This window comes from Myxocyprinus asiaticus, chromosome 5 (assembly GCF_019703515.2).
Source record: "Myxocyprinus asiaticus isolate MX2 ecotype Aquarium Trade chromosome 5, UBuf_Myxa_2, whole genome shotgun sequence".
Lineage (NCBI taxonomy): Eukaryota > Metazoa > Chordata > Actinopteri > Cypriniformes > Catostomidae > Myxocyprinus > Myxocyprinus asiaticus.
The window spans coordinates 33200097-33228061 of NC_059348.1; the positions used below are offsets into that span (position 1 = coordinate 33200097).

Genomic DNA, 27965 nt, shown 5'->3' on the forward strand with positions numbered 1-27965 from the left:
TACTTTTATACTGCCTTTTGGGCCTTCAAAATTTTGGTCCACCACTCACTTGCATTGTGAGGACCAACAGAGCAGAATGTTCTGTTTTTGCTTTTTGAAAAGAGGAGGGACAAAACTCCACAAATGTATGCTTTTGATTGAACTTGTATTGAACCTGGAACATTCCTTTTCTTTTAAACTAAAATTTTTGCATAAGAAAATTAAAATAAACATTTGTAAGTACGGAGTGTGTACCGGATGTTCATACTTTCTAATCAAAGACCATAGCAAACTTAATTTGTGTTGTGGGTTAGTCACATAATCTCTCACAGTGAACAGTTATGCAACAGAGAGATGTGTCATGTCAAAACTAGTGAAAGACCTGGCTTCAGTTCCCAGTTAGCAGCACTTACAATGGTTAAAGCTCAAGAGGCAACCTTATTTATCATTAACTCAATTCATTTAATGCACAAATTATATGAATTCATCCACTGGAATAGTGCTAAACACTCGATTTATATTCTAACTTTGGGAATTGATCTATATGGGAATGACCTCTCAAACATCAGTCTTATCAGTATGCAGTACATGATCTGTTTATTTGAGAATCTGTCATGGCATAAAGATATCAAAGTGGTGGGAAGGTTTAATTGGTGGCAAATTTTTCCAGAGTAATTTATCCAAATGGCCTTAGTGTGTGCTGTTTTTGATGTGGTGTTACCGAAAGTATCAGTAAAAAGTGTTTGTTTTCATCCTGAAATCCATATAAACCATGAATTGTTGCTGGAGAGCAACAGTCTTCGTGTGACACTAAAAGTTCCATTTGTTAATGTAGGTTTGTTATCAATGTTTTAGGAAGGGAATGAGAGAACAGCTTATCCTAAAGAGCATGTTATTTCTGATGCATCCAATTAACCTTTAACTAATCCCGTGATGAGGCTTGTGGAGCCAATAGTAGATTATGGCCAAATATAGGCAATCAAAGTGTGGAAAGTCACTCTGAATGTGCTTGTGAGTATCAAAGTCAACTAAAAATGGAAGTGAGAAGAATAACAATGTTTTGAGCAGGTTGCAAGTGTCCTTGCATGATTAGATTTCAGCTCTCACACTATTTTTCATTCAACTGTTACACTCATTCTTGGATACAAATTTGTTATTGCATAATTTGGAAAATGTACAGCATTAATTCCTTGGACTGTAAGATTACTGTTCTGCACATGTAGCTGTGAATGTGGGAGGGAGGGAGGGAGGGACAGAGACAGACTAAGGAGATTATGAAGCTTCTCTCTAAACTGTGCTCTTGTCCATGCCTGTCACAGCATTTTCAGATGGAAGTCCATTCTCACTTTGAACTATTGGTGAATTCTCCAACAAGAGTCGGGATCCATAGATTGGATCAAACAAGTCAAGTGAAGAAAAAATGGGATAATTGACCTAAAATGTTCTTGGGTGTGCATATAATAATTTTTGAAACCAAGGGTGGATATGGAACAAGGTTATCCAGTTCTCGAAGATCAGACGATATGAAATGGAAAAGATGACCACACAAGGTCTTTAACTTCAGGTGTTCAGCGTTTGGCAAAGTGCAAGTGACACTGCATGTAATACCATTACTCATGTCAAGAACAAGTGCTGATGATTACCACTCATTATGTGACTCACTTAGTGAATTCTACAAGGTTTTTGCTTTTGTATTTCACCTGTCGGATCTAAAGCCACATGTTAAATGGTGCTAATAACTGAGAATGGCGTTGTTGGGGGTCTACTTCTCAAAGATCACCAAAATGTCTCAAGTCACAACCAAGCTAGAGGCGGCAATAACGAAGAGTCCTCAATACAGACTTCCATTTTTGTGGAGACCACAGAGGACTCTTATTTGGCAGATGATGAAGAGCACCATCATTATGATGATGATGATGAAGACGATGATGATGTCTACCAAGAATTTGAGGAGTTGGACTTTTCAAAACTGCCAGACACCAAGAGCATCGTGTCAGATGATTCTTTTTACCCGCCTGATGATTCGCTAAACTATGTGAAATGTCCAAGCCCAGAGAGTCCTGAGCCACTTAGCTTCTTCAAGGCATGCAGCACTAACAATGTCATCATTGTCAAGATCATGATTAGACAAGGTGTGACAGAGGATGAGGTACGAGAGGTGGACAAAAATAACAGAGTAAGTTTTTATAAGATTAATCCTGGAGTGTTTCAAGGTTTTATTGATCTGCTCTATGGTGTGATGCTTTCATCTACAAAGATGTGTTACAAAATTATATTCTTAACAAGAAAATTTGTCTTGTTTCACAGTAAAATTAAACATTTCTACAAAAAGGTACATTCACCAGTTAAGCAAATCTGCATAAGATATTAAGGCTTGTTTTCAGAGACTGCATCTTGAACGTAAATGTATTACCATCCATGCTATGCATTTCCTGGATATATTGGCATAATAAACGTATTACTTTCCAGAAGCAATTCAAACAAATTGTGTTTATAGTGACATTCTTGACTGGAAGAAGGCACTTTCACTCCTTTTAGCCCTGTGAAGCTTACAGTTATGACAATGGGTGATAGTGTCATGTTTATGCAAGGCCATTATCATATCAAAGAGTCTTTAAGCATTCCTGATCCTTGGAATGCTTCTCAGGGTATGAGCTCATGTGCTTTGGCTGTCTCCTTCATCCAAAAATATCCACTTTGTGCAGAAGTAATGTCAAGACTTTCATCTATACATGAATTTGACATAAAATGCAGAATCTTAAAGGGAAGACATCTGGCCTGGATGGCAACTGTGAGGAGAACAATACATAAATTTATCATATTGCTTTATGGTACACATGATGTGTCACATCTTGACACATAGTGGAATGGGCTATGTTTGCAAAAAGCATACTAACTTACTACTCAGAATATAGAATGTATACTGTGCACAGTATACCTGAGACCTAAATCGCATAATGTCCAAAAATCACATAAAGGAAACATAATAGTAATCCATATTACTCCAGTGTTTAAATCTATGTCTTCAGAAGCAATAAAATAGGTGTAGGTGAGAAACAGAACAATATTTAAGTCCTTTTTTTTTTTTTTTTTACACTAAATCTCCACTTTAACTTTCAGATATGAAAGTGAAACTAAACAAGCACCAGATGTGATTTTCAAATGTATAAGTGAAACTGGAGATTTAGAGTAAACACAGGACTTACATTTTGATCTGTTTCTCTCCCACACCTTTTATATCATTTCTGAACAGTGTTGGTAACGTGAGTTATGTAATCAGATTACTTTTTTTGAGTAACACGTAAAGTAACGCAATATTTTTTTTTAGACCATAATATCGGAGTTACTTTTTAAATAAAGTAACGCGTCGCTTTTGTACACCTCTACTGTAACACGAGTTATGTAATCAGATTACTTTTTCGAGTAACAAGTAATGCAATATTTTTTTTTGGACCATAATATCGGAGTTACTTTTTAAATAAAGTAACGCGTTGCTTTTGTACACCTCTGCTGTCCCTGTATTGCGAGAAATCAGGAGTAACAGTGTGCAAACTTCGGGGAGGAGACCTAGTGCTTAATTGGCATTGTATTTCTATAGTGTGAGGCCAGAGACTATTTAGCAGACTGAGACGAGTCACTTCTATTTAAATGAATGGGAGAAATTGGAACACCCAACCAAGAAGCTCTAGCACTCAATAGTAAATGGATGTAGAAAGGAAGTCCCGCCTTACAGGTAAAAGAGCCAATTACCTTTTAGATACAGACATCGCCTGTCAATCAAGTCGCTAACGCGCATGCACATTTCGTGTTTTTTTAGCGTGTTAAGAGGTCAGCAACATTAGGTTGAGTGAAACGCGGTTGATTCATGTGTTACAGTTTTTCCTCAGTCACTTTGGTACATTTCTCGAATCATAACATTTGCAAACCAGTAAGTGCATTTCTTCAAACAATTCGTACAAACAGCACCACACAATGGATTACCTGCAAAAGCCTGTAAAATCCTTAGTTCATCTCTAGTAAATATATATGTCAATGAACAAATCAGTTCCATCAGAATGAAAAGTCCTTATGTTATTGTCACAAACAAGATAGTCAAATGCTTAGCCATGTTGTCAATATAACAGTGTACTCTGTCAGTATTTTCTGATATACTATGGCTACCGTTTTGATGACAATCATTGAAAATGCACAAGGCTGCACTTTTTCTGTATGGCACATATCAATTTCAACAGTACAAAGTTACACATTACTGTATGTGGGATATTGATTGCAAGAGATTGGACAGGATTCACATTTACACATTTATTACTGTTGGTCTGTCAACAAATTACAGTACAATGTCATTGTGATACAGAAAAGAAAAATGTGATGCAGTCATGAGATGCACCTCTGAGCTATTTTAGAGAACTGGTTGATCATTGGTTGATCTAAGGCTTCACACATTCCCCTTCAATAGTGAAAGTCAAGATTCACATGAGAGCAATTCGTCAATTCAGGAATCATTTACCAAAAAGTCTAATAGAAATGTATAGAAAATATGCTTGACAGATAATGACAACTGATTCAACCATTTTGCATTTAATGACTTATGCAATGAACTAATGCCTAGATGTTTTGGGGGGTAAGACTATTCAACATAGATCTAGTTTAATATATTTTGATCAACATGACATAAGCAATTGATAATGTAGGAAACAGCAGACAATTGTACATAATCAATTGCATGAATGTACCAAAGCACTGGCAATTTGTTCAAAAGAATGAGAAATTGCTTTTATGATGTGCACAAGTGACTAGATGATGTGGAGGTTGAACAAGTAGTTTTGAGAATTTCAATTGTGATCTGAGAAATGTACCAAAGCGACTGAGAAAAACTGTGATAGAATCAGTAAAAAAAAAGTTTAGGCAGAGGGATTATAAGACTAGTCTTCCACTGGCCACGACATGATACACAGAGTGAAATACTCGCTCTATTCACTGACTTATGCAGCCGAACTACTCCGTGTTAGAGCTCCTTGTAACTGGGAGAATGGGATGAGAAAAGCTGAATCTGGATCAGTGACTCCAAGTAGCATTATACATGGTTTGTGAATGCAAAGAAAATTTCTTAGTTTCTAAAAATATTCTAAATTTTTGTTTTAGAATAAACAAGTAGTTTGATTCATGAAACAAACTGTTTTATTTTATGACATTTTGCTAGCATAAACGATTCCATTCAAGTTGTATCAACATGTGCCTTTGAAGTTGTGATGTCTGTACTCACCGTGGATCAACTCAAAACAAGCATGTACTGAGATGACTTAAGTGAAAAATATTCATTTATTCATCAGACTTATCCCTTGAACATGTTAGGCTGGCATTCCCCACTGAATTTTATTCTGACTTTTGAAAAACATCTTAAGTTGACTCTGGCATTGTCGATGGACACAGCACATGATGACATATATGATGCAGGTTCAAGTGTTGGATTTTGCTGCTTTAGGTAAGACTTATTCTTCATTGGCATATTATTGACATATTGGCTGCCATGTTGATGGAAAAACAAATGTCAAGAATATGACGCGAAGACCTACTTTCTAAATATCTGTTTGTTTGCTATGTTGTTTTGACAAGAGTGTTGTACAGTAGCTAGCATGACCTGTAATGTCTCTTGTATGGAATGCATAGCATAGCACAAGAGAAAGTGACTGTGAGAAAAAGTAATGCTTTACTTACCATAAAAAATAACTTTTTAATTAATTAAGAAGGAACGTGATATTCTAACGAGTTACTTTTAAAAGTAATGTTACCCAACACTGCTTCTGAATATATGGATTTAAACAGTGGAGTCTTATGAATTACTTCTATGCTTCCTTTATGTGATTTTTGGAGCTACAAAGGTCTGATCACCAGTCACTTGCATTGAATGGACCTACAGAGCTGACATATTCTTCTATTTTTATTATTTATTTATTTTTTGTGTGTGTTCTGCTGAAGAAAGAAAGTCACACATGATGGTGTAAATGATGAGATAATTTTCATTTTTGTGTTAACTATCCCTTTAACTCTGGTTTTGTTAAACAAGCACAATTTAAGCACATGGAACAACTTTCGTGGTATAAATAGCACTCACAGTGGAAAAGAGCTGCAGTTCTTCTCCGTTGTCTTTTATGAATACTGAGGATTACATACACTGATGAGCAACATTATGACCACTGGCCTAATATGCTGTTAGTCCTCCACGTGCCGCCAAAACAGCATCAACCCGTTAAGGCATGAACTCTACAAGGCCCCTGAAGGTGTCCTGTGGTATCTGGCACCAAGACATTAGCAGCAGATCCTTCAAGTCATGTAAGTTGTGAGGTGGAACCACCGTGAATCAGACTTGTTTATCCAGCACATCCCACAGATGCTCAATCAGATTGAGATCTGGGGAAGTTGGAGACCAGGGCAACATCTTGAACTCTTCATCATGTTCTTCAAACCATTCCTGAACAATGTGTGCAGTGTGGCAGGGCACATTATCATGCTGAAAGAGGCCACTGCCTTCAGGGGAATACCACTGCCATTAAGGGGTGTATCTGGTCTACACGATGCTTAGGGAGGTGGCACGTGTCAAACTGATGTCCACATGAATGGCCGGACCCAGGGTTTCCCAGCAGAACATTGCCCAGAGCATCACACTCCCTCCACCGGCTTGTCATCTTCCCACAGTGTATCCTGGTGCCATCACCCTTGTCAAAGTCGCTCAGGTCTGTACTCCTGCCCATTTCTCCAGCATTCAACATGTTGACTACGAGAACTGGTTGTTCGCTTACCATCTAATCTTCCTAGACCTTGACATGTGCCCTTGTTAGGAGATCAACGTTATTCACGTCAATTCAGCTGGCTGGTATTCAGAAAAATGGATATTGAAAATAACCCTTTTTATTTCCAAGATGAACTGGACCGCACTAGTTTAATTAAACATGCAATGTGATGAGGCCATGAGACAACAATGTAGCATACTGTTTGAAATGTTTATTTTGGAATAATACCTACTGTTACTAACTGTTATTTTTTTAAAATAGTAGCAAGTAAAGTATACAGTGTATTTTGTTCAGTATTCAGTTAGCAAACTAGTGTTTCATTCCAAATATAGCCTTGGTTTTCAGTCCATAAATATTCATTCATATTGACGTTTTCACTGGCCTTTGTTTACCCACCAAACATTCTGTTTGCTTCAATAGAAGGTTCAACATAAATTTGTCTGCTTCTGGCAAATCTTTGTCCAGACTTGATGTCCAGTTGTGTTGCGTGGCTGCTATCTGCAGTGTCTCGCCAGCTAAGCCCTGGAACAGATGAGAGTTTGGATTGCAGTTTGAGGTGCAACCCAAGCAGATCGTAATCATGCCTGAGCTTTTAAAAGGCTCTCCAAGACATCAAAATACTACAGGACTCTGCTCAGACAGCAATTTTTGGAGACTTATATGAGGGGAGAAACTCAGATTTGCCATTAAGCAGAGAACTTGAGAAGTAAAGCATAGTTCCACTCTAAAGAGTCTGTTGACTATAAAAGACTACATTTGAATCCACCACCCATTGTCATGCTAAGTTATGTGCGAGAACTGAGATGAATTCCTTCCCCAATGAGTCATTTTCACAAAAATTACATTGACTGCTGCTAAATGCATCTGGCTGCCTGAAAATAGAATTCTGTAATAAAACACTAAATGAAGCATCACCTATTGGCCCCTCATTTGTGCCTGCACAGTCACAGAGACCATGCCAATAATGAAAAAGATACTCTGTCACACTTTGCTGCCTGGTGCTATATTGACTTTATTAACAAACATCTTAGTCAACTTGGGGTAAAAAAATACAAAAATAAAAACGCTTGATTTATATTCAATCTGTTTGACTCACTCCTAACCAGCTGCGGCCCATGCAATTTAAGTCTAGGCCTTCAGTGCGATTCATGCCATTAAGAAAACACAGTTTCACAATTAATAAGACACAGTATGCCCATCATACTTTACATGGTAGTCAACTAATAATACCAATTGACATTTTAAAAACACGTCCACAAACAAAAGCCAGACCCAAAGAGGTCTAATAATATTTGCGATTTCAATTTTGCTTGCAATAAATTTTGTTTCATCAGGGTACATGGTTACTTTTCAAAACTTGATCCGATACTGAATGTTCAAGCAGCCTAATTTACACTTAGAAAACTCCTGATGTTGCTATAACAATACAAAAAGCACTTAACAATTTGCTTTAAGAGAAAATCAGTCCTCCTTTCCTGTTTAATTAATCAATCGCACGATCATGCAGAACATATCAAGTTTTTAAATCCATAAGGATCTCTTTCTCAATGGCAATAGCGGCAGTGATGACAGCCGACTCGTCAGCAAGATCTCGCACTCTTCGCTTTCAAATTACTTACATCTCTTAAAGCGTGATTGCGTCACTCAAGGCCAGCTAGAAAGCCTGGACTGGGACATATCCTAAAGACCACACCCATAAGAACATATAAATCAATCTGATTGGCTGATGAATCTGACAATCTGATTTTAGATGCCTATTCACTGCAGTGTTGAGGGATTCTGTGGAAATTCTGAAGGCCTGATGGGGTGGAGCTCAGACTCACTTGCTGCTTCGGATAAGGAGCATGTCTTCGGGCATGCGATTTGTGAAACAGTTGTCACACTTTGCTTGTAAGCATCGAGGAATAAATTCTGATAGGTTAAACTTTTTTGTGTTTTGCTATTCGTTTGTAGATTAATTAGAAGTTGAAAGCAATTGAAATACATAGGCAAAAAAGTAAATGTGAATGAAAGGATGAAAAAATATGTATTTATTAGGCATGTTACACCAGCAGAGAAGGCTTTGCTGGCCCTGAGAAATCGCCACTGCTCCTAACTCAGACAGCACAGTTTGAAAAAGAAATGTTCTTAAGACAGGCACAGAAACAAACGTTTACTCACAAATAGAAAAGGCTCTTGTTTCCCAATGATGCGGCTCTGCGGCAGTAAAGGACATGTCTTTTAAGACTCTATGACCCAAGTGCATTTAAATGCCTCGCAACTAACACAGACCCTGATAATTTGATTTAACCCAATCTTATTCTACTGCCATTAGCACAGGGGAAACTAAAAGTGCAGCACAGTTAAACAGTGCCATTAAGCTCCAATATTTAATGATCCTGTTCATCATTCTTGGGGAAAACCTTTTTCCAATGCTGACAATTACAACAGCTCTACTTCTGTTCAGGCTGGCTGTCTGTATTGAACAGTTTCAGATTTTACCTTGGAGTTTGTTTTCACCTTCACCATTGAACTTCTGTTGATCCCCAGCAGGAGGGAGCTTTCAGAGCTTAGAGAAACTTTCCTTTACAATCGACTTACGACAGCATGACATTTCCCATCCTTGTAAGACTGCTTGTTGCAGCCTCACGTGAGCTATATGAAATGTCATTGGGATCTGCCTCTCTGTAGAAATCACTACATATCATAATACTGGCTCTTGGCGAGTAATGAACCTCTGTGAGGTTCAGTTGACTAGGAAAGAGAGAGACAACATGAACAAGTTCCAAATTGTTTGAAATAACAACATATTTTGGTTTATCTGTCTCTTTTTAGCCATTTTTATGGCTATGATCATATTCAGTTTCTTGATTTTCTGGAGCTTAGTGCCATAAATGCCAGCAGACAAGCACTCTGAGCCCAGAGGGAACTCCATATTAAATCTTAGCTAATAGACTTTATGGGGCTTACCATCTGCCTGTAGTGCTCTATAATCACTCTCAATCTGGAGACACAAAAGAAAAGGGAGCTGCTCTGTGTTGTTTGTTTGTGCAATGCCAATGACCTCATGCATTTGTTTTGATTTCCTCCTAACACACACTCATCTGTATATTTTTAGATTTGCTGATTTACTTTGTGGTGTGACACTGCACTTCGATGGCCTCCATGTCCTCTCTGGATTTGTTTTCTTGTGTTCTTTTGTAATTTGTTGATTTGTGTTTGGGGTTTTTATTTTTTTAGACCAACTGGTTGGTTGTGACTGAAAAATGTGCAGGAGGTGTGTTCTGATAGGGTCGAGGACAGAGCAGGGAGAAAAATTCTAAATGCAAATAGTAAAATGCAACTAACTGTACAATCGTGCATAGTTAAGATAGCAAAATTCCAAAATAGTTGGGACAGTATCAGTATGCAAAATGCCAATAAAAACAAAAAGAAGTGATTTTTACATTTTGTTCATCCTGTGCTATATTGAAAGCACTACAACACATTATTTGATGTTTTACCTTGTGAATTTAATGTTTAAAAAAAATAAAAAATACACTAATTTCAAATCAGATGACTGCAATATGCTCCACAAAAATTGACAGTTGAGTGTTTACCACTGTGTAACACCACCATTTCTTCTAATAACACTTATTAAGTGTTTGGGCACTGAAGACACAAGTTTGTTAAGTTTAGCAGGTGTAATTTTCCCCCATTCATCCATTATGCAGGTCTTCAGCTGTGGCCTTCGTTGCCATATTTTTCGCTTCATAATGCACCACACATTCTCAATTGGAGACAGGACAGGACTGCAGGCAGGCCAAACTAGCACCAACACTCTCTGCCTACACAGCCATGCACCTGTAATCTGGGCAGTATGGTCTGAATGCGCATGATCTCTGTTCCCTCAGATGGCACAGTCTTAAAAACCATCATGCGTTTGTAATGGATATCATGACATGGGCTCGGAAATACTTCAGAAAACCTTTGTCAGTCAACACCATTCACCACTGCATCCATAGAAGCAAGTTAAGTTACTATGCAAAGCAGAAGCCATACATCAACACTGTCCAGAAGTGCCGCCGACTTCTCTGGGCTTGGTCTCATCTGAGATGGAAAGTAGAACAGTGGAATTGGTTTTTGTTGTCTGATGAGACCAGATATCAAACAGTTTTTGGACAGAAACAGCCATCATGTTCTCAGGGACAAAGAACAAGACCATCCTAGCTGTTATCAGTGTCAGGTCCAAAAGCCAGTGTCTGTCATAATATGGGCGTATATCAGTGCTCATGGTAAGGGTAACTTGCACATCTATGAGGGCCCCATTAATGCAGAAAGATATGTACACATTTTGGAGCAACATATGCTACCATCCTGATGCCTTCTTTTCCAGGGATGTCCCTGCATTTTCCAGCAGGACAGCACCAACTACATACTGCCCTGATTACAAGTAAATAGTTACATAAGCAGAGATTGCAGGTGCAAGATTGGCCTGCTTGCAGTCCTGACCTGTCTGTAACTGGGTTTGTAAATAGGCTTTCAACTGTTAAAAGTGAAGAGAAAACGCTTCCCACATCTTTTATTGTTGACGTCAAATGCTGTGTATACAACAAAAGTTTAGTGTATTTTGGAGCCAAGTCAAATGTTACTTTGAAATACAGTTAATACTGATATAATATTTAGCCCATTGTTTGTTCCATGTTAGGCTGATAAATCACACTTCTACTGTTACTTATGCATCTACAACATTTTACATTTTTCTGTTCACCCTTTGTCATGTTAATAATTTTGAATATAGTTGGGCCTATGCAGTTCATGGTGATTTTAATAAATTTCAGTGTATGATTTCAAGGACATTTCTGTTTACTTTTGTACCATAGACAATTCTGGTATGGTGTTGGATTGACACTTTATGTCAAATGTAAATGTCTAGTCAAAACCAGTTGAAAACCTGACCTGACCTGGACATTACAAAGGTTTTTTTAGATACTAGTACTTTAATTCCCATGGAAATTTGTCCATGCAGTAATAACTTCGCAGAAATATTATTTGTCTGATCTAACAATACAGTCCAAACACGCTTCTAAAGGACACCAGTTTATCCAATTGACTCATTTACTCTGAGGATTATGAGCTCATCTATCTCGTAAGTAAGACCACCAAGCCCATGTGTCGGTGACCTCAATGTCTCTTGATGAATGTGGAAACTAGCCCTGTAACAATCTGTGTCCTTAAATGAACTACTATATAGCAGGGTTCAACTGCTTCAGTGCCTCTACAGTTTGCACCATAAAACACCTTTTAAAGAAATGATTGACATTTAAGAAAATGACACCTTTAGACTGTTGAGGTGACTCATATTTTTCCTCTCCACTGCTTAACAGACAGGTCTGATTGTGGCGTGTTACCAGGGTTTCGTGGATGTAGTCATTGCCCTTTCTCAGTGTCCATATGTGGATGTGAACTGGCAGGATAATGAGGGGAATACAGCTCTCATGACTGCCGCACAAGCAGGTAGGGGAAGTGACCTCAATTCTGCTATCAAAGTCTTTAGCTGCTATCTCCAATCTTTTCAATCAACAACCCCCAGTATTCTGTGAAATATGTGTTCCTGTGTCTTGGTATGACTGTTTTATAGAGGAAGAGCAATACTACAAGCCAAATAATTATGTTGGCTTGACACAGTCAACATGCTGTTATTGTACAAACTTGGGTTATGTTTATTTATTTTTTCAAATTCCCTAAACCAAGACCAAAATTTCTATATGAATTATATAGAACTCTTTTCAAGCTTTCAAGCTACATCGACCTAACTCACCAGGGGCCGGATTCACAAAACGTTCTTAAGAAGACATTTCTTCTTAACTACCATTCCCTATCTGTCACTCACTCGACGTTGGTGTCGATGTAGTGACACTAGGGGTCACTCTTGGGAGCCCGAGACACCTCTGGTCTTTGATAAAAGGCCAATGAAAATTGGTGAGTGGTATTTGCATGCCACTCCCCCGAACATACGGGTATAAAAGGAGCTGGTATGCAGCAGATTTTCTCTTCGGAGCCGAACGGTCATGCTCATTGAGCTGAATAGCACTGTTCATTCACCTCTGCTGGATCTGATGGCGCATTTCAGCGGCTTCTCCCTCCTCTGCACTGGTGCACTGCAGAGAACGCCCCTGGGCGCTTCGGCAGAAAAACTAGAGAGTATATTTTCTAAAAGAGCGTTTTTCCCCTCTAAAAGAGTATATTTCTCTAAAAGAGCGCACACACGGAATGTCTTTTTAAAGATGCATCTTTCTAAAGATGCCTTTCCGTTCGTGTGTTATTCCTGGTTGCGGTCGTTTTCTCTCAACTTCGGATGGTCATGATCGCTGTCTTTAGTGTCTGGGCGCGACCCACACGGAGGCAGCGTTTATGAATGGTTCATGTTCTCCCTGCGAGAACATGACCATGGCAACGTTGCGGTCGCGGCTTGCTTTCGTAAGGAAGCAAGCCACCCCAGCGGCTCCCCGCCTTGGTCCTCCTATCTATGGGTTTGAGGTCAGCGCGGCTGGCGCTGGGGGCGATTTGGGGACCTCAATGGGATGGCCTCCGCCGGGTATCCCCCCCGTGGACCTCCCATTCCCCAGCATGCTCGTCTGCCCCAATAGGTCTTCCGGATGAGTTCGCCGGCTCGTCGCACAGCGAGTCTGGCTTCTTGTTCAAGGCCCGCGAAGATGATGAGCTCTCGAGCGCAGCATCGGAGAGCGGGCTTGTCCAGTCGGTCCCCCTTCGGGGACGGTCGCCCAGTTACAGGCCGATGCCGAAATGACGGACATGCTTTCCCGGGCGGCCGCGAGCGTTGGGCTAGAGTGGAAACCTCCGCTCTCCCCTGAACCCTCGTGGCTTGATGATTGGTTTCTGGGCTCGTGGCGCCGCTCAGACCAGCCGCGCCCCGCTCCAGTGCCATTCTTCCGGGAGGCACCTTTTACTGCCCGACCCCGACTCCGCAGTTCCCCCGCTCTCGCTATCCTCGATGGCGGGGTGGCCAGGGGCTATACGGCGATTCCCCCAGTGGATAAGGCACTCGTGGTGCACTTATGCCCGCAGAGCACCACCACCTGGCGTGGATGCCCTAAGCTCCCCTCCAAGCCCTGTAGGCTCACGTTGTCCCTGCCGGCCAAGGCCTACAGCGCTGCTGGACAAGCCGCCTCTGCCCTGCACGCCATGGCTCTCCTGCAGGTCCACCAAGCCAAGGCACTGAAAGAACTGCACGAGGGTAGTTCCACCCCAGATTTGATGCAGGAACTGCACTCGGCGACCGACCTCGCCCTCCAGGCGACGAAGGTCACGGCACGGTCTCTCGGGCAGACGATGGCCACACTGGTGGTCCAGGAGCGCCACCTGTGGCTCAACCTGGTCGAGATGGGCGAGGCCGACAAGACACAGTTCCTTGCTGCCCCCATTTCCCAGGCGGGCCTATTTGGCGACACCATTGAGGACTTTGCCCAGCAGTTCTCGATGGTAAAGCAGCAGACGGAGGCAATCTGGCACATCCTGCCCCGGCGCGGCTCAAGACCCCGCACCCCGTCTGCTCGTCGCCAAGGGCATCCCCCTGCGGTGACTGCACCGGCTCCGCTGCAGCCCGCCCCTCCAGCCCGGCCCCGGCGTGGAGCCCACCGCAGGAAGCCGACGCCACCCGTCTCACAGCCGGCACCGAAGAATGCAGCGACAACCCAGGGACGAGGGAACCCACTCACCTGGAGCTGGTAGAAAGACCACTCCATCCCCCAGTGGAGGGCCGGGTGGAAAATCTTTTGTTGCCTTTTTGTTTGATTTCGCCGCACGCCCAAGTGGCTGCGGTACCCAACAGTTCAACAAAAGAGCGGCTTCCTTCCTCCCTGGGTCACATACCCAGTGTGTACGGTCGTCACCACGACTACTGTCCACGGGCTTTATCTTGCAGGATTGTCGCTCCAGCGGTGCCCTTTCCGCCCCTGAGCGCCCAGCTGTGGCACAAATCCACCCCGATGTGACAGCCTCCACGGGTCGCGAGGACAGGCCTCTTCCTCCCCCGTCCCAGGCTGTTCCGGGGGTGGTCACAAGGAGCCAGGTAAGTGCTTCGATGTCCCTGGACTCAGCACGGCCACGACGTGCTGTGGCACCTCGCGCTATTCTCATTCTCAACTATCTCGACGACTGGCTAATCTTAGCTCACTCTCGAGACGTGTTATGCGCACACAGGGACCTGGTGCTCTCGCACCTCAGCCGACTAGGGCTTCGGGTCAACTGGGAAAAGAGCAAGCTCCTCCCGGTTCAGAGCATCTCTTTTCTCGGTTTGGAGTTGGACTCAGTCTCCCTGACGGCGCGCCTTACGAGCGAGCGCGCCCAGTCGGTGCTGACCTGTTTGAAGGCGTTCAAACAGAAAACAGCGGTTCCACTGAAACTTTTTCAGAGGCTCCTTGGGCATATGGCATCCTCGGCGGTGGCCACCCGGCTCGGGTTGATGCATATGAGGCCGCTTCAGCACTGGCTCCAGACTCGAGTCCCGAGACGGGCATGGCACCACGGGACACACCGGGTGGCCATTACGTCGGTCTGTCACCGTCTTTTCAGCCCTTGGACCGACCTCTCGTTTCTACAAGCAGGTGTTCCCCTAGAACTGGTCTCCAGGTGTGTCGTGGTCACGACAGACGCCTCCAAAATGGGCTGGGGTGCTGTTTGCAATGGGCACGCAGCCACCGGCCTCTGGACGGGTCCGCGGCTGCATTGGCACATCAACTGTCTCGAGTTGCTGGCAATTCTGCTCGCCCTGCGGAGGTTCCGGCCGTTGATCCAGGGCAAGCACGTGCTAGTTCGGACAGACAGCACGGCAGCGGTAGCATATGTCAACCACCAAGGCGGTCTGCACTCCCGCTGTATGTCACAACTCGCCCGCCGTCTCCTCCTCCGGAGTCAGCAGCACCTCAAGTCGCTGCGAGCCACTCATATCCCAGGCAACCTCAACGCTACAGTGGACTCGCTGTCATGGCAGGTTTCCCGCAGGTTGAGAGTGGAGACTCCACCCCCAGGTGGTCCAGCTGATTTGGAGTCGATTCGGTCAGGCACAGGTGGACCTGTTCGCCTCCCAAGAATCCTCCCACTGCCCGCTCTGGTACGCCCTCACCGAGGTTCCCCTCGGCATAGATGCGCTGGCACATAGCTGGCCCCCTGGCATTCGCAAATACGCGTTTCCCCAGTGAGCCTACTTGTACAGACTCTGTGCAAGGTCAGGGAGGACGAGGAGCAGATCGTCCTGGTAGCACCCTACTGGCCCACCCAGACATGGTTCTCGGACCTCACACTCCTCGCGACATCTCCCCCTGGCAAATTCCCCTGAGGAAGGACCTTCTTTCTCAGGGACAGGGCACCCTCTGGCACCCGCGCCAAGACCTCTGGAATCTCCATGTCTGGTCCCTGGATGGGACACGGAAGACCTAGGTGGCCTACCACCCGCAGTGGTAGACACGATCACTCAGGCTAGGGCCCTCTCTACGAGGCGCCTGTATGCCTTGAAGTGGCGTCTGTTCGCTAAGTGGTGTTCTTCTGCACAGTTGGATCAGTGCTTTCCTTCCTGCAGGAGAGGTTGGAAGGGATGCTGTCCCCTTCCACCTTGAAGGTGTACGTTGCTGCCATAGCAGCACACCACGACGCAGTTGATGGTAAGTCCTTGGAGAAGCACGACCTGATCATCAGGTTCCTAAGAGGCACTAGGTGGCTGAATCCCTCCAGACCGCCCCTCGTTCCCTCATGGGATCTCTCCGTAGTTCTTCAGGGCCTACAGAGAGCCCCCTTTGAGCCTTTGCAGTCAGTCGAGCTTAAGGCACTCTCCCTGAAGACTGCCCTCCTGACTGCGCTCACTTCCATCAAGAGGGTAGGTGACCTGCAAGCATTCTCTGTCAGCGAAACGTGCCTGGAATTTGGTCCGGGCTATTCTCACGTGATCCTGAGACCCCGACCGGGCTATGTGCCCAAGGTTCCCACCACTCCTTTTAGGGACCAGGTGGTGAACCTGCAAGCGTTACCCCAGGAGGAGGCAGACCCAGCTCTGGCGTTGCTGTGTCCGGTGCACGCTTTGCACATCTATTTGGATCGCACGCAGAGCTTTAGACTCTCTGAGCAACTCTTTGTCTGCTTTGGTGCACAGCGGAAAGGAAGCGCTGTCTCCAAGCAGAGGATCGCCCACTGGCTTGTTGATACCATATCTATGGCATATCTCGCCCAAGACATGCCGCCCCCGGTAGGGCTACGAGCCCATTCTAACCGTGGTGTAGCGGCTTCTTGGGCCCTGGCCAGAGGTGCCTCTCTAACAGACATTTGTAGAGCAGCGGGCTGGGCAACACCCAACACCTTTGCAAGGTTCTACAACCTCCGGGTGGAACCGGTTTCATCCCAGGTAGTGGCACGCAACCTAAGCGGATAAGCCCGGGATAGCCGGCCGGGTGTATCGCTTGCACATAGCACCTTCCACCTCCCTTTGAGCTGAAGACGTGCGCTGATAATTCCCAGTAGTGTTCACAAAAGTTGTTCCCTGGTTGACTTCCTCCGAGCCCTGTGGCAGTCGAGTTTTCGGAGAGACTCACTGCCGGCCAAGTACACACGCTAATTAAGAGCCCGGTTCTGGGGTAGGTGCTCCGCATGTGGCGGTTCCCTGTAAGGCTAACCCCATGCGATCTATATCTTTCGCTAATTCATTTCCCTGCTGGCAAACTGCATCTTCCTTGGGCAGAGCCCCTCTGCCCCAGTCTCCATGTTGTAGTACCTCCTCCCCCATTGGGCAGGATCTACCTTGAAGGCTCTCCACATGGTTGGAAAGACCATGTGACATATTTTTCCACTTAAATATCCCCCCCCCCCGGGGTGAGGTGTGGTCTCCGCGGTGTCCTCCCCTTGGGAGGGACACCCCCGACTAGACCTGGCAGCCCAGTCAGATAATCCCCCTTCTTTTTTTAGGGAGTGGAAAAAGACAAGGGGAAAAGAGGCCACGACTGGGTTAAGCCTGTCTCTATCTTTGGGTAGTCGACTTGTCCCCAAAAAGGGCCGTTCGACACTCATAACTGTGTTGGGGGAGGTTATGTGTTGACCTGGTGTGCTGGCTATGAAGCACACAGCAAGTCTGCCCACCACACACCACCAGTTCACGTAACACAGTTCAGCCTTGTGGCGTTTTGTATAGGGACCCCTAGTGTCACTACATCGACACCAACGTCAAGTGAGTGACAGATAGGGAACGTCATGGTTACTGCTATAACCTCCGTTCCCTGATGGAGGGAACAAGATGTTGGTCCCTCCTGCCACAACGCTGAACTACCCGCTGAAATGGCCGGACCTTATATCGGCTCCTCAGCGTAAAACCTGAATGAGTGGTTGCATACCAGCTCCTTTTATACCCGTATGTTCGGGGGAGTGGCATGCAAATACCACTCGCCAATTTTCATTGGCCTTTTATCAAAGACCAGAGGTGTCTCGGGCTCCCAAGAGTGACCCCTAGTGTCACTACATCGACACCAATGTCTCGTTCCCTCCATCAGGGAACGGAGGTTACACCAGTAACCATGACGTTTTCTTCTTCATTTCTAACTTAAGAAAAAAGTTAAGAATGTTTCGTATTCCCAAAAATACGTATCTTAACTTAAAGGAATAGTTCACCCAAAACTGAAAATTTGCTGATAATTTACTCACCCTCAGGCCATCCAAGATGTAAACAGAATTTAATACTTTTAGGATTTCATTTCAGGCCTCCCCCTTTAAACAATGCAAGTGAATGTCCTCCATTTTTTTTACGGTCCAAAATGCATATTTAGGGTGCATCAAAATAATCCACACGACTCCAGTCGATAAATAAAGTTCTTCTGAATGCATACGATTGATTATTTTGAGAAACAAAACAATACTTATATACATTTTAACTACAAATGTTCACTTCCGTACATCTCTGTGACGTGCGCTCATGAGAGGGATGACGTGAGCTCACGTGGTGGAGTCAGGAAGCGCGTCATTGTTTACAATAGAAACTTGCACAGAGTACAGACCAAGCGCTGTTCACAAACCAAAACAGTCCAAAACAATTCAAAACAATATAAAATAAAATAAAAAATAATTTCCAAATAATAAAAAAATAATAAAAAACAATGTAAACAATGACGCGCTTCCTGACTCGTGACGCATGACCTTACCAACGAGCTTACGTCATCCCTCTCATGAGCGCATGTCACAGAGATGTACGGAAGAGAACATTTGCAGTTAAAAAGTATATAAGTATTGTTTTGTTTCTAAAAATAATCAATCGTTTGCATTCAGAAGAATTTTATTTGTGGACTGGAGTTGTGTGGATTATTTTTATGCACCCTAAATATGCATTTTGGACCGTCAAAAAATGGAGTACATTCACTTGCATTGTTTAAAGGAGGAGGCCTGAAATGAAATCCTAAAAGTCTTAAATTTTGTTTTGATGAAGAAAGAAACTCATGGCCTGAGGGTGAGTAAATTATCAGCAAATTTTCATTTTTGGGTGAACTACTCCTTTAAGAAGCATTCATATTCTCAAAAAAAAAAAAAAAAAAGAAAAGAAAACATCTTAAAAATCATTGTAAATAACATCTTAAAGTTAGGATAACCTCACAGTTGTCTTAAACTCTAAAAGGTAAGATGTTTAATGAATTTACTGGGTTTTTCATGTTGAGTCTGAAGTGTGTTTACATAGAAATGTGATGTTAAACTAAAAAAAAAAAACGTTTTTGACTGTTTTGTGTTTAATTATATTTTTATTTTTAGCTTTCAACCCATGGAAATGTTATCACCAAATTCAAACAATAAATGTTGTTTTGAAGCTTCTTAATGTGGAGACCAGTCATGCTACTTCAAACAGATGCACTGCATATGTTCTGGTGAGTGTGTATGTCGCGCCAAACGCGTGTGTGAACACAGTGCTGCAACAGCTGACTGATCAAATCACAGACACAGAACAACAATACCCGGACTCAATAATTATTATTCCTGGGGATTTTAACAAAGCAAATCTCACACGTGAACTGCCCAAATACAAACAGCACATTACATGCCCCACCAGAGACAGGAACATACTAGATCATTGTTACACAACAATAAAGGATGCATATCGCTCTGTCCCTAGAGCAGCTTTGGGACTCTCTGATCACTGTCTGGTTCATCTTCTTCCAACAGGCAAAAATTAAAATCAACCAAGCCAGTAGTAAGGAATGTAAAGAGATGGACCAATGAAGCAGAGCGGGAACTACAAGCCTGCTTCGATTGCACGGATTGGAGTGTTTTTGAGGCTGCAGCCACAGACCTGGATGAGCTCACAGATACTGTTACATCATATATCAGTTTCGGTGAGGATATGTGCATTCCTACTAGGACTTAAAGTTCAACAACGACAAACCGTGGTTTACAGCAGAGCTCAGGCAGCTTCGTCAGGCTAAAGAGGATGCTTACAGGGGTGGGCATAAAGTCTTGTACAATCAGACCAGGAACACACTGAACAAGGAAATCAGAGTGGCTAAAAGAAGATACTCTGAGAAGCTGAAAAACAAGTTTTCAGCTAACGACCCTGCATCAGTGTGGAGTGGCATGAAACAACTCACAAATTACAGGACTCCTACTCCCAACCCTGTGGTGGACCAACAACTGGCTGACAACCTGAATGTGTTCTACTGCAGATTTGAAAGGCACAATCTCACACCCCACACCCACTCTGACCTTCACTTCACACAAACACCAACACCTCCTGCAACCCCCCTCCTCCCCCCTCCTGGTACTCAACCTGCACTTAAGATCTGTGAAGATGATGTGAGCCGGTCTTTCAGAAACAAAAGACGAGGAAAGCTTCAGGCCCAGATGCGTCTCACCAGCGTGTCTTCGATCCTGTGCTAACCAGCTGGCCCCCATCTTCACACAGATCTTCAATAGATCACTGGAGCAGTGTGAAGTCCCATGCTGCTTCAAACGCTCAATCATTATTCCTGTCCCAAAGAAACCAAAAATCACAGGACTTAATGACTACAGACCTGTCGCCCTGACGTCTGTGGTCATGAAATCATTTGAGAGACTGGTGTTGGCCCACCTGAAGAACATCACTGGACCCTTTCTAGATCCCCTTCTATTTGCTTATCGAGCATACAGGTCTGTGGATGATGCAGTCAACATGGGATTGCATCATATCCTGCAAAATCTGGACAGACCAGGGACATATGCAAAGATCCTTTTTGTGGACTTCAGTTCGGCTTTCAACACCATCATCTCAGCTATACTCCAGAATAAATTACACCAACTCTCTGTTCCCATGTCTATCTGTCAGTGGATTACCAGCTTTCTGACGGACAGGCAGCAGCTTGTGAGACAGGGGAAACTCACTTCCAGCACCTGTACAATCAGCACTGGGATGTGTGCTCTCCCCACTACTCTTCTCCCTCTACACCAATGACTGCATCACCAAGGACACCTCTGTCAAGCTCCTGAAGCTTGCAGACGACACCACTGTCATCGGCCTCATCCGAGATGACGATGAGTCTGCATACAGAAGGGAGGTTAAACAGCTGGCTGTCTGGTGCAGTCATAACAACCTTGAGCTGAACACGCTCAAAACGGTGGAGATGATTGTGGACTTTAGGAGGAACACCCCAACACTGACCCCCCTCACCATTCTAAACAGCAATGTGGCAGCAGTGGAGTCATTCAGGTTCCTGGACACTACCATCTCACAGGACCTGAAGTGAGAGACACACATTGACTCCATTGTGAAAAAGGCCCAGCAGAGGTTGTACTTCCTTCACCAGCTGAGGAAGTTCAACCTGCCACAGGTGCTGCTGATACAGTTCTACTCAGCAGTCATTGAGTCTGTCCTCTGCACTTCAATAACTGTCTGGTTTGGTTCAGCTATGAAATCAGACATCAGAAGACTACAAAGGACAGTTCGGACTGCTGAGAGGATTATTGGTTGCCCCCCCTTCAAGAACTATACACTTCCAGAGAGGAATAAGGCTGGAAAAATCACTCTGGACCCCACTCACCCTGCCCATTACCTTTTTGAACTGTTGCCTTCTGGCCGACGCTTCAGAGCCCTAAGCACCAGAACCGTCAGGCACAGGAACAGTTTTTTCCCTCAGGCTACCCATCTCATGAACAGTTAAAACTGCCCCTTTGAGCAATAACTATGTGCAATACACAGTTTAGTCTTTTTTATATTTATCCAACACATCCAACCTCTTCTGCCATTTCATTCCTCTGAAAAAAAAAAGAAAAGAAAAAAGAAATAACATTTGCACTGTACATAACAGATTTGTATTTTGCACTGTACATAACAGATAACAGATTTTTATTAGATTTGCACTACATATGTGTATGTATGTATGTATGTATGTATGTGTGTGTCCGTGTGTGTATGCATGTATGTGTATAATTATATTTTATTATTATCTATGTCTTGCTGCTGTTTTTGTATTGTTTTTGTGTTGTTGTACACTGGAAGCTCCTGTCACCAAGACAAATTCCTTGTATGTGTAAGAATACTTGGCAATAAAGCTGATTCTGATTCTGATACTGATTCTGATATAGCGTGCCATCTCCGCGATTTTTAGAGTTCATAGAAACTATAATTATAACATTAGAAAGCTGAGACTCTTTTTCACCCCTCATCCACATCCCCATCGGAGATGGCCACAGCGATGACAGCCTCTGCCACCCTTTTAACCACCTCTTAATTTCCGATGTGATATTATTATCAAGCTTCCCAAGAAGAACCTTTTCCTTGCAGTAATTTCCTCAACAAGAACCTCTTGTCTACTGAAGTTTTATTTCTTTTCTTTTCCTCCATATCAAATTAAAAGTTATCAAATGGTTAGTTGCAAGTAAATTCTCCTATGACGGTTAATGTCATTAAACTAACACATCTCACGCACTTTACATTAAAAAAAAAAGGTTAATAGATAAATTTATCGTTACAATTTTACGAGTTTTGAAATATTGAATTTGTTGTAGGCTATTAGACAAGGCAACTTCATGAGCAGGCTGATCAGACAATGCAAAGCCTGACATTTTTTTATTCTTAAGAAAAAAATTAAGATGTTAAGAAAATATTTGAGAACTTCTTAAGAATTTTTCAAGAATTGCACTTAGGAACGTTGTTATGAACTTTTATAATTTATCCTAAGAACATTCATAATTTGTTTTTCTTAAGAACATTTTCATGAATCCGGCCCCAGTCCTTTAGTCTCTTCTGACTTGGGTTGTTGTTTCTTTTCTAACTTATCGTAATAACAATTTTACATAGTATATTGGACAATCAAAATAAAAATGAAAAATCCCACAAACTTACATTGATGGAATGTTAATGAATTTAAATTCCAACTGTCAAATATTTTAAATGTAAATATATTTTAATTGAAAGGCCTGCTTTCAAGCTTTCAAGTTACATTGACCTAACTTACCACAGTCTTTTGGTCTGTTCTGACTCATTTAGTTATATCTTTTCTAACTTACTGTACTAATGGGTTTCACATTCCGGATGATCAAAATCCCCAAAAATCCAATAGACTTGCATTGATGGAAGGTTCAGTTTCTGTCACAGAATGTTCAGGAATTCAATTTCCAACTGTCAAACATTTTAAATGTAAATGTATTTAAAATGTAAACACCTCTATCTGCCGTGGTCAGTCGGTCGGTCTGTATGTCTGTTTGTCTAGCAACCACCTGTCCTTACCACCCACATTACCAACCATCTATCAACTGCCTAACTAGCTCATAGAACACCTTAGCAACCGTTCAGCATCACTCTAGCATCTACCCAAAACACCTTAGCAACTACATTCAATTCAACCTTTAATTGCACAAACTTTTACCTTTTCAAGCTACACAGGACTCATACATTTCAACTTTGAATCTCTTTAAATTGCCCAAGAATTTAAAATACATAGTACTAAATAAATGCTAAATAACCTTCAGGGGCTGGATTCACGGAAATCTTCGTAAGAAAAAAATAAGTTCTTAGGATAAATTACAAGAAGTTTATAAGAATGTTCCAGAAAATGCTTTTTTTGTGAAATTCCTGAAAAATTCTTAAGAACTTCTCAAATATTTTCTTAAGAACGTCTTTTTTTTTTTTTTTTCTCTTAAGAATAAAATAACAGGCTTTGACATTGTCTGATTAGGCCTATACTAGACTGCTCACGAGGTTGCCTTGTCTGATATAACAAATTCAATACTTCAACACTGGTAAATTGTAATGAGAAATGTATCTATCTATGAACCTTTTTTTAAAGTAGCAAACAACCCACATTTGAAACAACCCAGTACATTCATTAAACATCTTACCTGTTTAGGTTTAAGACAACTGTGAGGTTATCCTAACTTTAAGATGTTGTTCAAGATGATTTTTAAGAAAGAAACAAATTCTTAAGCAATCTTAAAAAAATTTTGTAAAAAAAGATAAGAATTTTCTTAAGAAGTTTTTTTTTTTTTGGGAATACAAAATAAGTTAGAAATTAAGAAGAAAATAGTAGTTCAGAAGAATTTTCTTCTTAAGAACATTTCTTGAATCCAGCCCCAGACTTCTAAGCTTTTTAAACTCTCAGACAAGGCTTTTTCAAACCAACACCAAAGTTTTCCTTTTCTAGTTGTATTTAATTCCTACATAACCTTGCTGAAAAGAACAGCTTAGTGTGAATTTCTGGTTTATGGTTAGTGGTTTACTGTTGGTCTAGATGGCAAATGCTGTTTGCCAGCAAAATTTGACCAGCATGATATTTCTGGTGACGCTAACTGACCAAGGAAGTTAAGAAGCCTGGTGGGGACACTACCACACAAGCATCCAACATCTGCTGGTCTTTTCAGCAGGGAAGATTTGACTCATTTGGTTTAAAGTGATAACCACTTTATAATAGTTATATAGTTATATAGTATATATATATATATATATATATATATATATTATAGTGTCTTCTCTATGTCTTTCTGAATTATAGGCCACAGTATGATTACCAACTACATGCTGAGCTATTTTCCTGGGTTAGACACTGAGCGCAGGAACTGCCATGGCTTCACAGCAATGATGAAAGCAGCCATGCAGGGTCGAGCCGAGTGTGTGCGGGTTCTTATGATGACAGGTACACTATCATTAGCTTAAAATATGTATGTGGATTCTTAAATTTGTTCATGCATATTCATTTGGCATTCTGTACATTCATGTAGATTAATTTCCCCTACATGCAATCACCCCAAAAATTATTTTGACAATTAAGTCAATTTAAATATGTGAATGTCATTGGATTAGATAAAATATTAAACAAAGTAGCACACTCTTCAAGTAAACATTTCACAAAAGTTAGTTAGTTAGATTTTAAATTACAAAACAATAAAGTGTTCAAAATAAAGGGAATGATTATTTGAACACTGTGTTGTTGTCTTTAGTCTATAGAACATGTCCAAATTTAACGTGATGAGTTACATCTACCTGTATAGTTACTTTGCAGGGATACCAGTGTGAACCTGGTGAGTTCCCACATGGCATCCCACATAGTTTGATATTTTGTTATCTAATGCAATGGCATTCAGACATTTTAAAGTAGGACTTTTTGGGGCCACTGTATAAGACCCTTTGTGTGATATCTTTCTTTACATAGGTGCAGACATTGAAGCAAGGGACTATGGCCGTAAGCTGACTCCACGAGAATGGGCCCTGTTCACAGGCCGCTATGAAACAGCCAACCTCATGTCTCGACTGATGGAACAACCATGTGCTGAACAGTTCTGTGACTCTTACCATATGGAGTGGCCTGTGCTAGATGAGCTGGTGGCCCAATCCAAGGAGCCCAAGTCTTGCTGGAGGAAGTTCTCGGAACGTGCCTGTAACCTGTTCACCATCCGTATGAAGACCAGCCCTGTGGATGAAGGTGTCATGGACTACATGGTGCGAATGACCACGGCACTGGCCAGCCCATTCATAGCCACCGCCTGTCGCACCGTGTGCCCAGGGAGCCCTCCATGTGTGGGGAAACGTCGCCCGGCTGTACAGGACATTCTCCGTAAACAGCGTCTGGCAGAGCTGAAGAACCTGGGGCCTGAGCGTCTCAACAACTACAAGCGGCTCTTCCATAACTCCAGAGTGCTGCTGGTGCCAAAGAAGCAAGAGCGCCGTGCTAGTCTGCAGCCACAAATACTGCGCAACGTCGCGATGGCCTCCACTGTGGCCCTCAGAAGAAGTAGCTTGCTGCCTCTTCACATGATGCGCAGGAGCAGTGTGCGTCCAGGTTTGGTGGTACCTAAAGTCATGCTGTGCAAAGCTCCTCCCCCCACATATATCCCGGAGAGGCTGCAGCACAGGACTATAAACGACTCTCAACACTTACAGATCCCTAAATGGAAGTACAAAGCTCTAAAGGAGGATAAAAAGAAAGCAAAACAGTTGGACAAGTTAAGATTGTCTGTTGTGAGGAAAAAGTAATGTGGCTTTTGATGACTTCCCTGCTGGAAAATTCAACTTAAGCTGGTAGCTGTGTTTTGGGACATGGTAGCTGATTTCCAGCTGGTCCAAGCTGGTCATGAGCTGAACCAAGCTGGTCTTTAGCTGGTCCAAGCTGGTCATTAGCTGGTCCAAATTAGGAGACAAGCTTAGACCAGTTACCAGCTGGTAATACCAGCTCAATGTGGTCAAGCTGGTTTTTGGAACATGGTAGCTGGTCGACCAGCAAAGGACCAGCCTGGACTAGCTTGGACCAGCTACCATGTTCCAAAACAGCTACCAGCTTAAGCTGAATTTTCCTGCAGGGTTAGTTTAGCAATAGAGCTATTCAGTCATGATGACAGTTTGAAAGCTAACTCAGAAGGCTTATGGGTTCCCTCAGGAATTTCTAATGGGTTTTTAGAACAGCTATTTTGATGTTTAAATTAAATTAGGTCTGTGGTTAACACTAAATGAAGAGACTTTCAGGTTTTGTTTTACAATGTAAATTACACACAGTCATATATCAATCGTGAATTTTTAAACTGTTGTGTGCTTTAAAGGTGCACTTAGCATTTATTTTGCTAATGGTTAAGCTTTTAAAAAGATAGAAACAGTAATAATAGAATAGTATTTTGTACTGAATTATGTACACTCACATGAGATGCAGGCTCCAGTCATGTCGGTCATAGAATAAAAGCTGCTTTGTTTTACATATGGTGCTGAGCACACATTGATGAGTGCCGCCATGTTGAGATCATATGACCAGTCGAATATTTCTTGCTTGAAATTGGATCTTTCACTCTTTCACAACTTTGCAGGGCTCCAGACTAAAAAAAATGACAGCGGAGCCATTTGCTCCTTAACTGAAACTTTTAGGAGCCAAATGGCTGTTTTTGGTATATACTATATATTTACTGTAATGTATTGCAATATAAACACTACAAAGTGAACATTTTCATATAAAAATATAAGCAGTAATTCATCAACAGTATATCATCAGCAATCGCATGTTATAAATCTGGTCAGTTGTGAACTCACAGAGTCGCTGAGAAAGTGCTCAAACTGCTAACCTGAGTTAGTTCAAACACGTTTCATGAATCTTTTGGCTAATTAATTAAAAAGACCAGGTGTAGTGCTGAATTTTGACTCCCTAGTATCCTTATGTTTAAAGGTAGGTGTGGGGATGGGCTTTAGCGGTAGGGACCAATGAGGTTAGTGGTGGGTGTAGGGGTAGGCTTTAGGGATAAGGGCCAATCAGGTAGCGGGGAGTCAGAATCTGGCTGGCAGTCAGATTTCGGCATAAGGCTGGCTCTTGTCCGTGAATTGGACATCATGGCTCACGCTGTGTTGTGTGCAGTGAGCTCATCTGTGAAAAGCGACATGAGAAACACTGGTGTGTAAGTTACAAACAAATTGCTACATAAGGACAGCATGAGGAAAAAGTTTGCCCCATTAATTATACGCCGGCCCACATGGAATTGGTAATACATGCAGTACTCCACGGAAAACTGCAGATTTCCACAGAATTGGAATGTCATTCGTTCAAACATTTTTACACATGCCCTGCACCTTCCATGTTTCATTACTGAATATTTTGCTTAATTTTATCATGATCATTACATTTTTAATTTTTTCCACAGAATTCCACAGATTTTGTCTAAAAACCAGTGCGGAAAAAGTCAGCAGATTCCGTCTGGGCCTGAATAATATCCCTAATTTTCCTGAAGGAACCCATCAAAATGCTAATTCTCTTCTGGGGTTTAGGA

At 42.5% G+C, this 27965-nt stretch overlaps 1 protein-coding gene across 1 annotated transcript; it reads left to right on the forward strand.

Annotated features, from left to right (window-relative positions):
* The first annotated feature begins 1345 nt into the window (after nucleotides 1-1345).
* Nucleotides 1346-27321, forward strand: LOC127440323 (ankyrin repeat domain-containing protein 33B-like). The gene is made up of 4 exons (XM_051696851.1): nucleotides 1346-2155; nucleotides 12113-12242; nucleotides 24722-24862; nucleotides 25379-27321. Exons 1-4 carry the CDS (start codon nucleotides 1706-1708, stop codon nucleotides 26197-26199), a joined length of 1542 nt encoding a protein of 513 aa, XP_051552811.1. The 5' UTR covers nucleotides 1346-1705; the 3' UTR covers nucleotides 26200-27321.
* The last annotated feature ends 644 nt before the right edge of the window (nucleotides 27322-27965 follow it).

Excerpts from the sequence above, each read along its gene's own strand:
- LOC127440323 (XM_051696851.1), top strand. The coding sequence starts at position 1,706 with ATGGTGCTAATAACTGAGAATGGCGTTGTTGGGGGTCTACTTCTCAAA. Across the intron at positions 2,156-12,112 it reads AGGTGGACAAAAATAACAGA|ACAGGTCTGATTGTGGCGTG; the intron begins GTAAGTTTTTAT and ends ACTGCTTAACAG. Across the intron at positions 24,863-25,378 it reads GCGGGTTCTTATGATGACAG|GTGCAGACATTGAAGCAAGG; the intron begins GTACACTATCAT and ends TTCTTTACATAG.